The sequence below is a fragment of the Spodoptera frugiperda genome, chromosome 23 (genome assembly GCF_023101765.2).
Source record: "Spodoptera frugiperda isolate SF20-4 chromosome 23, AGI-APGP_CSIRO_Sfru_2.0, whole genome shotgun sequence".
NCBI classification, from domain to species: Eukaryota; Metazoa; Arthropoda; class Insecta; order Lepidoptera; family Noctuidae; genus Spodoptera; species Spodoptera frugiperda.
In genome coordinates this window covers 9119509-9132925 of record NC_064234.1, presented here as the reverse complement: position 1 = coordinate 9132925, position 13417 = coordinate 9119509, and the positions used below count along the sequence as shown (strand labels likewise).

Sequence of the window (13417 nt, the reverse complement as noted above, 5' to 3'; positions counted from 1 at the left end):
TCCGTTTTCCAGACAAGCATCGCATCCGCACGGATACGCCAGTATACGACCTTGGCCCTGCATCTCTTGGAATGCCGTGCCTTACGGATCCGCAATGCCAACAAGTGGACCCATACACGCGATGCCTCAACAAGAAATGTGACTGCACGTACCGAACTAATTCTACTTCAGCTTGCTCGGCTCGTAATAGAGGCTGCCTACCAAACACGTTCCAAGTTAGTATAATGTTCGCATAAAGGTTGGAACGAAACGTGATATATGCGTTAGAATACAAGTCCTAAAAGTATTTGTAAATTGTTTCGAAAATCTCCTAAAGACATTTTTAGTAGAAAAGTTAAATAATTTTTACTTCAATTTATTTTAATACTGCCTCGTTGGTCGAGTGCTCGCAAGTGCGACTGCCGGACAAGGGGTCTCGGGTTCGATTCTCGGGTCGGGCAAAGTACTACTGGGTTTACCAGCACGGGGTCTGGAATTGTGCCCAATATATGGCAATAGGCTCACCCCCTATTACATGGGACTTATAGTACAAATGGTGAAAAGTGGATGTTCATTGTACGGTGGCATTACGTGTCGTAATGTTCACCTCTGCCTACCCCTTCGGGTATAAAAGGCGTGACGATACATTAACTTTAATACTATAATTTTTTAAACTGACATGGTCACTAACACTATTATTAGAACTTATTACGGGATATTTACCATGTTTATTCAATTTGGTGAGTTTCCGATATTTCGGCACTGTTGCAAGCGCCATGATCACGGATTAACTGAAACTCACCAAATTGAATAAACATGGTAAATATCCCGTAATAAGTTCTAATAATAATACTATAATTGTTTGCAGTGTCGATCGACTGGAACTTGTATAAGTTGGTACTTCGTCTGCGACGGTCGCAAGGACTGTCCCGATGGCTCGGATGAGAAATGTGAAGGTACTGGTAAAGGTTCGTAACTCTGCACCCTTTATCTTTGGCGCACATCTGTCATCTTCATTGTATCATCTCATTTCCATACTAATTTTCAAACTTCTCATTAAAATTTTCAAGGTTTCAATTTAATCATTGAATCAAAATAGCTTAGAATTTTCACCACTCTTTAGTTTTGGCTTAGCAGCGATTGACTTTGCCTTGAGAGCAATAAAGTAATTGAAAGATTCTTTAGTCTTAAAAAGGGTGGCATTTCAACAAGTCAATCGAATTCCTACAGGTAGGTAGTTGCTTATAAATTCCAATCAGAGAGAGACCATTAAAGTAGATATGTTCTGTTTGTTAAGGTACGATATCATCATATATATTTATACATACATTCAACAATTCATCAATTCAACATCATCTCCAACCATTATACTTAGATATACTTAAAAATATCATGAATCCATCATCGTCATCCTATCCTAGATCTACCTAATCATCATCCTATGTTTTACAAGTTTATCTTCTTTTGCAGAACTAACAGGGGAACGGTGTCCAACAAACTCCTTCAGATGTGGAGGACCTGGGTCTCCCTGTGTGTCTCGGGCATCAAGGTGTGATGGCACTCCTCAGTGCCCAGGTGGAGAAGACGAGAAGAACTGCCGAGCGACACGACGTAAAGGGTAAGTTAGGAGATAGACTAAAAAGGCTGACGGTCGAAATTTATTACCAAAATCACTACATCGACTTATTTTTGACAGAAACTGCAAAGATATTAATCCAACGATTTTGGACTGAGATCCAATTTCAGAGCTAAGGAGGATAGGAAGGCCTTTGCCCTGCAGTGGGACGATCATGGCTGAAATTTGAATCTAAATCTAATCCGATTTCAGCCTTAAAGGAATAAATTTAATTGAACAAGATAATCACAAAACCCTTCAACGGGTTTCTATCGGCATTAGATCAAACAAAGGTTTTAAAATCTATTAGATTAGATTAGATATGTTGCACATCGTATGTTAGATGAATGAACTCTTAAACCGTACCGTGGGACTATTACAACGCCATTGAACCCATAATAAAGTCATAACAACTCATAACATGTAATCACCGCTAGTAATTATTTCCTTCAGCTGTCCACGTCACACATTCCGTTGCGGTTCAGGGGAATGTCTGCCTGAGTATGAGTTCTGCAATGCAATTGTATCCTGCAAAGATGCTTCTGATGAACCTCCACATCTTTGCAACGAACAATCGAGGTGAGTTTCCAGAACTTAATTGCATTTTGAATGATTTTGGACTTGCATGTTGTCTACCTAATTTTAGGTGTTGTGAATATTTGCGGGACCTTGTAAAAACAATAACGGTAAAACGGGGTGAATAGACACAGGAATGGGGTGAATAGATGTTAAAATATTTTCCCAACATTTATTCACCCCTCGAATTCTATCCACCTCGTTTTACGGTAGTTTTATGGGCTTTTAAGCTTTATAAGTACTTGCCTATTACAATGACCTGTCTCATTAATATATAGAAGAGTAATGACAGAAACATAAACATTGGATTACAATTTATTTCAAACAATACTTTCCTTAACCTTCAAAACATTACCCATAACTCTTCAAAGCAATTTTCGTCTACCGACTCAGACAAATGTCCTAACCGTATTTTGAGTGCTTGAGGCATTGCCACAAAAACCTTATAAGCTGTTAGTTATATTTACCATTAGTAAGTAAGTAAGTAAGTACATTTCGTAATCACAGCACGTGCGACCTGTAACGGTGTTTGTCCAAATATTTGACCTTAGCTTATGGTGGTAGTTGACACGTATGGCGTATGTATTCAGATGGCGTGCGGCTGACTTTTGTCCGTTCCGTTGCGGGAATGGCCGATGTAGGAGCACGGCTGTTGCTTGCTCGGGACGCGACGGCTGCGGGGATAACAGTGATGAAATTGCCTGCAATGTCTGTAGTAAGTATTTACTAGTCTATGTTATTTCAAGAAGGTTGGGATCCATGTTTTCTTGAGTATTCCCAAATAGGACACTAAAGACCTAGTTCTAACTAAAGTTTGATTTTTATGATCATTATTATAAGTAGAATCGATTTATCATGTCCAGAAAGAAAACATTGCTATCACTAATGGTAAAGAAAGTCTAAATTAGTGAATTGTGTACCCATAAAAAGGTTCAGTGATCTTAATGAAGAGATTGATCGAGAGTTGATTAGAAGGTCAACTCCTATCAAACTAAGTCCTGATTCAGAAACCAACAACAGTTACACCATTAAAAGAATAGATGTTAATTAACTAGTAGGTCACGAGACTTCAAACTCAAAACTACAATGCAATTCTTCTAAAACGAATGCAAAAAAATTGCTTATGGCTTGACCAATAGCCGGTACCTACATAGTAAAATTTAACCAATAATAGCGACGAACGGATACAGTATTGTTGAAACAACAAAACACAGTAACATAATGATTTCTGACAGGAACTGTTAGGTGACCACTTGACCAAACATGTGAAATATGACGTCGCTTTCTGCATATCAGCGATTCGATACGATAAGTGATGCCGTTACGTGAACAATAGCGCTCAAACTATCTGGGAAGCGGTAATGGGTGGCATCGGTTTCTGTTGACCCAACAAACAATGTCTTATGATGAACCTCTCTTAAATTTTAAGGTACCCTTAAGCTGAGATAGGTTACATTTAATGACATTTTGGCTTTCGTCAACCTATAAGTGACACCTAACAGTACTAGTTAGTTAAGAGTTGGTTTAGGGGTAATTGGTAAAATGGAAATGACCATTAGTCCTTATATTTATGTTTGTTTCTTATTCCAGGATGTCCCGCCCCACCGCAGCCTTGAACGTCAATCATCAATTGAAAGCTGACCATCTGATTACTGGATCTCAATGCTCAATATTTTGCGAACACAGAGTAAAACATTACTATAATTCAACCTCATTTTTTCTATGAAACCTACAGTTTTTTTATTGTATAATGGTACAAACATGAATACCTAATTAGCGAACTTGATGATTAATGATATCTTAATGTGTTATTGTTCGAGGAAAGGTTTCAATAAAATACATATTAATTTGGCTCATATTTAATGTAAGCTTAAATGTAAATATAAGAATATTTCTCTATGGCAACTAGATACGACACTAGTTTAAAATTCTTCAAGTCAAATTTTCCTTCGGTCATTCTTTGGAAGTTTTCTTAACACAACAGAATATGTTTTACGAAATATCTATAATTTAAGTGTAATATTTAAGTCACGTATAAAACAAGACTGAAAAGTGATGCTTAATAACCGTGGATTAAGTATCAACTTGTCAATTAGGCATTAATTGAAAAAGCTTAGAATGAACACAGCATTCTCCATAGATTTGCCCGCTCAAAAAAAAATGTAAATATTTTTTTCATCTGGCAGTGACTTTTTTTGTACTCCACAGACTATAAGACGTAATTAATAAGATTTTTATTTCAAGTTTGGTGTGAATTTAGCTGGCTAAGCGCAGTCGAGTGTAACTTATTGTAATATAGTGTGGTTATGTGTGTGAATGTGATATTGTATTTATTAAATTAATTTCACCATAAATGTTCCAAGTATTTTTATTGTTATCCTAATCAGTAAGATCCCAAGTCCTTTTGATTTCTCCTTAAGAATGTATGAATAAGATAAATGCATTCTGTGCCCATCTCACAGTTTCTTTCCCACGAAACTTTTTAATTGTCTGTACATTATGAAATTCTAGTCCTGTGAAAACCTTTTGTCTCATATTTCAACTTTCCTTTTATTTTTATGTGAATTCGAAAGTCAATGTGAACTTTTATTTAGGTAGGTAATTAAATTAAAATAATAAATTAGCACCTGTTATTTAAAACATCAAAGAGAACAGTTTTTTGAGCATACTGCATGACTAACCTTATATTCCTCGACAAGTATATAGAGATGCTTTTTTTCAGTTACCTACGTACGTATAGAGTCTGATGATATATATTCGGAAGTAGACCTATGTATAGCATATTGTATAGTTTGGGTATTTTTTAAATTAACCAACGATGCACCTTTATTTAATAAATATTCTTAATTCATATTTTCATAAAAGTCTAGTAGAGCAGAACTTTGGAGTTAAAACAGAAATATTTTATTTCACCAGTCAGTGCCGACATCTGTCGGAAAAGCAAATAAGCACTGGCGTTTAGAGTTCTTTTTAATGAACGAAAGGTCGCTTGGAACGGAAACTAGATGTCGCTTTAACACTCTTTACATAGCAACGAAATATGATAACGCAAACGCAACGGCTACGGTATGTGAAAAACAGATGCTACGTGAAATTAAATTAGGTACCTACCTACTTAAACAGTTTTACTAATAATTATTTAATTCATCGGGGTTTTAGAGTAGACCTTGCATTGAGGTTGTCAATGTCGAGTTAGTTGGTAGTTACCTAAGTACCTAACCCTGTATTCGTAGGATCAAAATTAAATGAAATCCATATTTAATGTTTGAAAAATTATGTAATCTTTGAATATTTGCACATCGGTTTCTCAAAGAGTGCTGGCTCTAACACCCATTTTTTTAAGAGAGGTCGGAGGAGATATCGTCGCATGACTTCTCCTGCAAGAGGGAGTATCAGACTAAAAACCATGTCGTTCCTACTATTGCTCGTCGAGCCGGAGCCCCGGCAACCTGTCAAGTCTTCCGCGATTTCAGAGGCTCTAACTCCCATGTGATTATGGTACCAATCATACCTATAAGACATACATAATTAAAACATACATGGGTACCTCTACTACATAGCCTCAAAATGATACTTCAGAAAATCGAAACAAAATTAACGGTGTAATTCCAAGCAAGGTTAACAATGCCGATGTCTTGAACTCAAATTATAAGTGAAAACTAAAACCGTATCACTGCACTCAACTCAAACAATCCGATAAGAACAGTCGGTAATGAATGACTGTATGTTATGCTTAACGACTAAGGATAATGATTTTTCAATCAATGTTAAGGTTTTTAAGAGTGTGAGAGCCATGCTTCGGCACGTATGGGCCGGCTCGACCGGAGTGATACCCCAGAAAACCGACGTGAAATAACGCGTACGTTGTGCATCGTTGTGTAAATGAGGTTTTCGGAGGCCTAATTACCCGCCTTGCCAATCTTCCCAATCCCCGATTCCCCAACAACCCTTAAATTTCTTACCCCAAAAAGCCGACAATGCACTTGTAACGCTTCCGGTGTTTGGGATGTCCATGAACGGTGGCGATTACTTACCATCAGGTGATCCGTCTGCTCGTTTGCCGGTTTATGCCATAAAAAAGAAACATCATCTGCTTGTAAGCGTTGCATATCTAAAAACTGCGAACCTAATGAAAAGGTGAGCTGTTGTTACTACTTACTACCTACGTATGGCGTGACAAATGGTTTTGTTACATACGTAGTCTGCTGCTCAGGATGTAAGGGATGTTTATTGTCACCGAATGCAAGTTATTTATTTACAAATCGCAGAAACGCGCGACGGATCCGCTGTCGTCGTCGGCGACCCGCTGTCTGCCGCTACTAGTACCAAAACACTCAACGTCTCACGTTGTCCAACTTTTGCAGTCACTGCGAAATAACCTCATAAAATGGAAAGAAACAATAACAAAGTGCGTCTGTTTTTCAAAAAGTTATCAAGAATATTTTGGGGTCCAGTAGTAAGGTTGGTTGCATTTCATTAAATTAATCGTTAAGAAACAGTGGCGTAGCGTGTCTTGGCGGGGCCCTCAACCCTCAAAGAGGAGACCGATGCTATAACAGTGAGCCCATGTTTGGGGATCCTTACGACGACGTTAATTTTCCTATGATTTTTATTTTTTGCGCGCATGTTTGGTGGCCTTCGGGCTACGGGGTAGTATAATTGATACGGCAGATACGGCGCTAGCTGCGCCCCTGTTTAGAAAGATCGCCCAGCATCGATAAAGTCCAGCAATGGACTATGCTGATTGATCCGTTGATGACTGCAGAAAAACATACTTAGGTATCTACTACCTACCTACGTACTTACCTACATTTTTACCTTTCGCATTCCAGGTTCAGAAAATTTATAAGAAAATGGAACATGAAACAAATAAAGATTATAATAGCTATCAGTGTAACGTTTATTTTCATAGGATTTGTGACTAGTTTGTTTAGATTAAGAAGGAATATCATGAAGCCGACTAGTAGGATGTCACCAACGGAAGCATACTGGCTTGGAACTCCTATGAGACACGTCCCTTTTGACGAGGTTTATAAAGACATAAGACCAAACAATAATAATATTAATAACACACAAAATGATTATGTTATAGACGATGAACAACAAGCACCAGGTATGTATACCTATCAAACGTAGACACATAACTATGTTATTAAGTAAAGACTAAGCTACGCATTGTTGCATAGGACACAGTGTAATGCATATAGATTACCTTTTCAACGTAGTACCTACGTACATGCTATTGAAAAGCAAAACAAAGTAACTCCTTATTTAATGGTTGCATTTTGCACAAGGATAGTCTTCACTGTAGTCACACGACTTCGACTCGTGACAAAATCGAGCTAATTGTAGAATCGAGTAAATTCTTTCCAATTTCTTACCTAGTCTTGATAAGGCCTTACAGACCTACAATAGCACCACTGCTATCGTAGGTCTTATATTTAATCCACATTAAATGATGTAATTGCATATCTCTTTACAATTTCAGCGGGAATGGTGGAAACTCTCGGATGCAATATACCAGTAGCCATGATCGATTACGAAAAGTACATTGTAAATAGTACTAAAACCAAGAACGACATGTGTGGAGTTCGAGCAGTATTTTTACGAAAACATGACGACGATAAAGTTATAGCCCGAATAAAAATGCAAATAATGTCGCAATATGCCACAAATGGCGGTAATTTTAAATGCTGTTACAGATTTATTGTTGACGCCGTGCAATATGCACGTGATCGTCCGAGATTAATGTAAGTTATCCATTACTTACTGGTTTGTCTCGTTGGGTTCAATTCTCGCGTAAAAAAGGTACGGTACATTTTGTTTTGTAAAAGGATTAATATTTCACAGTGTGGAATATTAATCCTATTCCATGCATTCGGAGCTGCAGATAGCCTAGCTGGTTACCGGGGCTCCGGTTCGAAAAGCAAGATTAGGAACGAGAAGATTTTTTAGTCAGCAAGAGTCTGACATTCCCTCTCGCCTCGCTCAAGGCGAGAGAAGTAATTGATTTCCCCCACTTCAAAAAAAAAAAAAACCTGTCCTGACTATAAATCTCCTCTTCTAATAAAAAAAATAACTTCCATTTTCAGGTTCAGTAACTGCACATACTTTAAAGACGCGACCATAATAACATTAAGGTCGGATTTCATCAACGTGATATGCTCAGAACTTAGTCCTAATGGGACAAAACAGATTATCTACGATGACATGTATGTCTTCAGCAAGAAAATTAACTTTACAAAGCCGAAGGAAAGAAAATGCAAAGTGCAGTACAACGTGCTTATTCTAGGGATGGACTCGATGTCACTACCTCGCGCCGTAAAGACAATGCCTAGAACTGCAGCTTACTTGAATGAAAACCACTGGTTGGGTTTTAGAGGATATCATAAGGTAAATCAATCAATCTATTTAGTATACCGGGGAAGTTCAGGTTTCTCTGACTCTGCAGGATAACTTTGATACAAACTCATTAACCAATAGATAATAAACACAGAAACGCTTTGTTTCTGGCTATTGAGTCCTTTCTGTTTAATAGTTTACAGTGGTCAAGTTAAAGTAAGTTTGTATCTACCTAAATTGTTTTCCATGGGTCTGGAAGTTCATTCATCCGAATTAACACTAATTAAAATATTAGGTCATTTGGGGAGGCCTATGTTCAGCAGTGGACATCTTGTGGGTCTTGACTCTTAGGTAATACGAATAATGTCACTGTTTTACTTATCGAAGTGACGAGTGTAAGTTTTTGATAGCTTATTTAAACAAATTATCTAATAGGCTGATTTGTATAACATGTTATGCAAATATAATCATTGTAGTCGCTTTAAATAATGTTAACACGAGGTCTGGTATATAACATAATTAATAACAGGTTGCAGATAACTCGTTACCGAACATAATGGCTGCATTAACTGGAAAAAATATGTCTTCAATAATACAAAAGTGTCATGGATCCATGGACGCCTGTAACCGTTACCTAATTTGGAAGACATTTAAAGATGCCGGTTACGTAACAGCTTATGGAGAGGACAATTTAAAAATCGCTAACACTTTCATAAAAGACTATGCGTTTCGAAGAGCACCTACCGATCATTACTTGCAGCCATTTTTTCTTAAAGGAGAGAATAATCGCAGAAACAGAACATCTGTATGCACAGGAAAAATATCTTCAGGGCAACAGCTACTGGACTACGCTCTTGATTTCGCCAACACTTACAAAAAGGATTCTTTCTTCGGCTTTTTCTGGATAAATTCGTTTAGCTACGACGAAAAAAGTCGACCAGAAGAAGCGGACAAACTTATAGAAAACTTCCTGAACCAATTAACTTACACAGGCATTATGTCAAACACTTTTATAATAATTCTGAGCGATCACGGTTTACGTTTTGGTAATCATCGCCTTAAAATGGAAGGTTTCTACGATGATCGTATGCCAATGAATTTCATGTGGGTTCCGTTTATTTTTAAAGGCAAATACTCTTATGAATTTCGTGCCCTGGCAATAAACCAGCACCGCTTGATGACACCTTATGATATTTATAGCACTCTCTTGGAAATAAAGATGATATCTTTATGCAGTAATGCTAGTGTCCCAGCACCGGAAGGGTGTCGGAACTGTCACTCTATATTCGAATTAATCAGTGGCAACCGCACTTGCAAAGATGCGGCCATTCACAAAAAGTGGTGTACTTGCCACAAACTTTACCCTCTCGCAACAAACGATCCAATAGGAATCAAAAGTGTAAACGTAGTAGTGGATTACATTAAAAGGATGACAGTCAATATAGCCACGCAAAGATGCTGGAGTTGCAAAGTCCCTTCCTTAAAACATATCCACAGAATACATTTCTATTATAATTTTATTGGAGATAGTTCTGAAATATATTATGTGATTGCGATTACTCTTACGCCAGGTAACGCCACGTATGAAGCGACTGTTTTGAGGAAAGATGACTATAGTATAGTTGGGCCACTTAGTTTTATTTCTTACTACAAAGGATTAGGGATGTGCGCATTAAATCGACAAGACCGTCTTTTTTGTGTATGTCAAAAAGAAAATTGTTAGGTTGTGAATTTGTGCTGAAATAAGTACCCACCTATTTTACCACAGTGGTTAGCTGCAATGGAAAAATCTGTTTACACATAAACAGACCAGTGATCCATTAGAACCACCCAGATTGTAGTCTAAACGTGCAATGTGAAATTCCGTAGCGTACCTTGCCAAAATGTGTTCAAAAGGTGTTGTTTGATATCGGGTAACTGCAATTTTGTTTAGACTTGCAACTCACACCACTGATGAATTTTCTCAAAAATCTTATACAAATTCAGTTTCCATAATCATTTCACGCTAAGGCATCTGGTAATAATAATTACGAAGATTAATCGTTAGGTACATACTTACGCAGGTAATGTCGATAAAGTTAAGTTGTTAATATAATAAGTAGGTTAGGTACCCACCTTGAGAAAATTTTCCATGAAAAAGAAATATAATGTGATATTTTAAAGTAAGTAATAATATTATATGCCATTGGCGAAACGGCTGTAATTGTATATTTATTATTTAATTACTGTATATTTGAAAGGGACTATGGGTAGTACTTAGCTGTTAAATATTTTTACGCGCCTGTGGCGACACCAAATTGGAAAACACTATAAAACATGAATGGAAAATATATGGGGAAAGAACATTGAGATATACGTAGCAGTAATAGCTCAATGGGAATGGGGCTATTAGCACAGCTATTAGCCAGTAAAAAAAAACTATTGAAATAAATTTTAAATAATAATTTATGTCATGAATTTTAAATAATTAATACTATTAATAGTAAAACTAAAAATGCTTCTTGCACAGCAAATTATAATGTTAAATAAATTATTCTACTATATTCTTCATTAAAGTTGGAGACTGGCACTTGTTGGGATATATAGCAAAGAGCGACAGTTGAATAATTGCTAAAATCGCTCCAACTAGATTGGTAAGCTGAAATATACAAAAATATATATAAATGTAACTATTTTAATAAATAAATGGTCTCAACAGCGACTAGGAAAATGGAGAATCCAAGGATTTTATTGCCAAACCAGGCAAATGATTAAATATTGGGATTTTCGATTACGAAATTCAGTAATAGCACCACTCAGTGTATGTGTGATGGTGAATTAAATATTATCTATATATAACTGTACATTCAAACTGTATAATACTTTAAGTATCTAGATTATAGATTCCTTGTAATAGATATCAAGATTGATAATTTTATATTGCTACTTATGAAATGCTCATTGGCATGCATATTATATGATTAAAATTAAAATGAAAGATACAAATAAATACAGTAAATATATGAAAACTAGTATGTACTTTAATACTTGGGATATTTTTTTTAAACATTACCCCACCATATAATTTCCTCCTGTGTCATGGGTGCATTTGGAAACATGCAATTTCACATATGCCCAGCCTCGAAACAACAATTTTTGGCTTACACAAAGAGTTGTTCCATGTTGATCACCTTTGTTCATTAGTATATATCTTGAGGCTGATAGGATGACGAGGATAATCAGGACTATTGCAAAAACTTAGTACCATATTATTTAACTTACCCATAAAAAGATATCATCTTGTATTGTCCCATAGAGAAACCACAGCAGTGATACAAAGAAAGACATCAAAATCATTGGGAAGGGCAGACACTCCGTGCTGTGTACCCTCACTACGTGAAATAGTTTACTCAGCGGTGCCGCTATTGTTACTAATGTAAACATACTAGCTACAAAACCTGGAAGATTATTGAAATATATTAATTTGACAAATCTTCTGGCAGAACCAATTCAAAGTTGTAAAGTATAAGTCTTATAAAGAAAGTATACATAAATTAACTACAAACAATAGTTTACTTATGTGAATATATTTAGAAAAGCTCTACTAGTTAGAGCCACAGAGGGACTCTATATCATGAGCAGGGTGCAGGTGATGTTGGGCAGCAACCTCAGCTCTGGGACTCAAAACTATTTGAGCTTTCATTATAATATTTAAGAGAGTAAATCATTGTTTTTACAGTTTAAACAATTATTATAGAAAAGTATTGCTTACTGGTATGAGTTAAAGAAATGTTTTGATACAAGTGATTTGCATCAGAAGCAATTCTTTCTATAGCATTATTAATATAATAATATTATTGACTAAAAAACTAAATATTCTTACCTAGTGTAACATAGAGTGCTTCACTGTCATCTTCTATGTATGTGTAACTTATGACAAAGGCCAGAAAAAAAAGCAAACAGAATATTTGTTTTATAACGACAGACTTCTTGAATGTATATATGTAAAATACTGCTGTGTATATTATCATTAGTGTTATACCTACTATATTAACTATCATTATAACATTATCATTTTTATATGATCCATATAGGTACCACAGGTAGCAGCTGCAAATTAAAAATAAAAATTATATTTATTCCATTTATAAAATTTGTTTTTTTTTAATTTACTTTAACTGGCTGTACTTACCATAGCATGCCACAAACGAAAGGGAGCGATGAACTCTCAGCTGTTGTTTTATTAAGAACATATTGTTTGCACACGAGGCTAAAACAGATGGAATACTGACTTAAAACCAGAACACCACGTAGATTCAAATATATTTTTAATATTTCATAATTAACTTACGCGCCAGATAAAAACTGCAATATTGTTGTAGTTATAGCGAGAGCGCTGATAATATTCCCTAAAGTAGTTAGTTGCATTTTGTCACTACGTCGGCCTTATAATAGAAGTTAAATTTTATTAATAATTTGTACCATTGTACTAGTTTAAGTCGTGAGACTGAGAATATTCAACAAAATACCGTTGCATTATTTTGTCATCGTGCGAAATCAAACACTACAAACTACAACGTCAACGGTACTAGCGGACGAATCACATTCGATCTTTATTTCTTCAAGGTCCACACGAAAACATCTCAAAAACTACAAACAAGTCAGACAGAATCTGATTCTGATTTTGCGGTAGTGACATTGACTTTGACAATAAACGTCAAACGCGTTTCTTTTTTGCTATGTGTTGGCCACACATGGCCATGTGTTGTGCTATGGATTATGAATTTATGGAGTGTCAAAAGCCGTTTGTGCAAAAAGAGTTTTTTTTTTTATAATCATAATAATGACTTGATAAGGGTGAATTGTTATTTACTAAAATAATCCAGATTTATATAAATAAATTATGTTATAAAATCACAGTCTTTA

General features: G+C 36.0%; 3 protein-coding genes across 4 annotated transcripts in view; 2 read left to right on the top strand and 1 right to left on the bottom strand.

Annotated features, from left to right (window-relative positions):
* LOC118267248 (uncharacterized) overlaps positions 1 to 4524 on the top strand; it is a 38788-nt gene extending 34264 nt beyond the window's left edge. Inside the window, exons 5-10 of one of the 2 annotated variants that reach the window (XM_035581137.2) lie at positions 13 to 215; positions 848 to 935; positions 1450 to 1597; positions 2048 to 2173; positions 2761 to 2885; positions 3761 to 4524. In XM_035581137.2, coding sequence (XP_035437030.1) covers positions 13 to 215; positions 848 to 935; positions 1450 to 1597; positions 2048 to 2173; positions 2761 to 2885; positions 3761 to 3786 — 716 coding nt within the window. In that variant the 3' untranslated portion in view covers positions 3787 to 4524. Of the gene's footprint in view, positions 1 to 12; positions 216 to 847; positions 948 to 1449; positions 1598 to 2047; positions 2174 to 2760; positions 2886 to 3760 lie in introns of both variants that reach the window. The other variant, XM_035581136.2, reaches the window with a different exon arrangement.
* Positions 4525 to 6163: 1639 nt separating this feature from the next.
* LOC118266804 (uncharacterized) lies at positions 6164 to 11151 on the top strand. Its single transcript, XM_035580379.2, has 5 exons — positions 6164 to 6631; positions 7003 to 7283; positions 7659 to 7920; positions 8263 to 8563; positions 9042 to 11151. Exons 1-5 carry the CDS (start codon positions 6558 to 6560, stop codon positions 10233 to 10235), a joined length of 2112 nt encoding a protein of 703 aa, XP_035436272.2. The 5' UTR covers positions 6164 to 6557; the 3' UTR covers positions 10236 to 11151.
* On the bottom strand, positions 10940 to 13199 carry LOC118267268 (sugar transporter SWEET1). Its single transcript, XM_035581180.2, has 5 exons — positions 12843 to 13199; positions 12684 to 12761; positions 12375 to 12601; positions 11774 to 11949; positions 10940 to 11150 (listed from the first exon to the last, which is right to left on the bottom strand). Exons 1-5 carry the CDS (start codon positions 12917 to 12919, stop codon positions 11043 to 11045), a joined length of 666 nt encoding a protein of 221 aa, XP_035437073.1. The 5' UTR covers positions 12920 to 13199; the 3' UTR covers positions 10940 to 11042.
* Positions 13200 to 13417: the final 218 nt, after the last annotated feature.

Bases quoted from the DNA above. Each gene is read 5' to 3' on its own strand.
- LOC118266804 (XM_035580379.2), top strand. From the start codon at position 6,558: ATGGAAAGAAACAATAACAAAGTGCGTCTGTTTTTCAAAAAGTTATCA. The intron at 7,921-8,262 runs GTAAGTTATCCA...TTCCATTTTCAG, and splicing joins CGTGATCGTCCGAGATTAAT to GTTCAGTAACTGCACATACT. The intron at 8,564-9,041 runs GTAAATCAATCA...AATTAATAACAG, and splicing joins GTTTTAGAGGATATCATAAG to GTTGCAGATAACTCGTTACC.
- LOC118267268 (XM_035581180.2), bottom strand. From the start codon at position 12,919: ATGCAACTAACTACTTTAGGGAATATTATCAGCGCTCTCGCTATAACT. The intron at 12,602-12,683 runs GTAAGTACAGCC...TTTAATTTGCAG, and splicing joins TTCGTTTGTGGCATGCTATG to CTGCTACCTGTGGTACCTAT. The intron at 11,151-11,773 runs GTAAGTTAAATA...TGTATATTTCAG, and splicing joins AAGATGATATCTTTTTATGG to CTTACCAATCTAGTTGGAGC.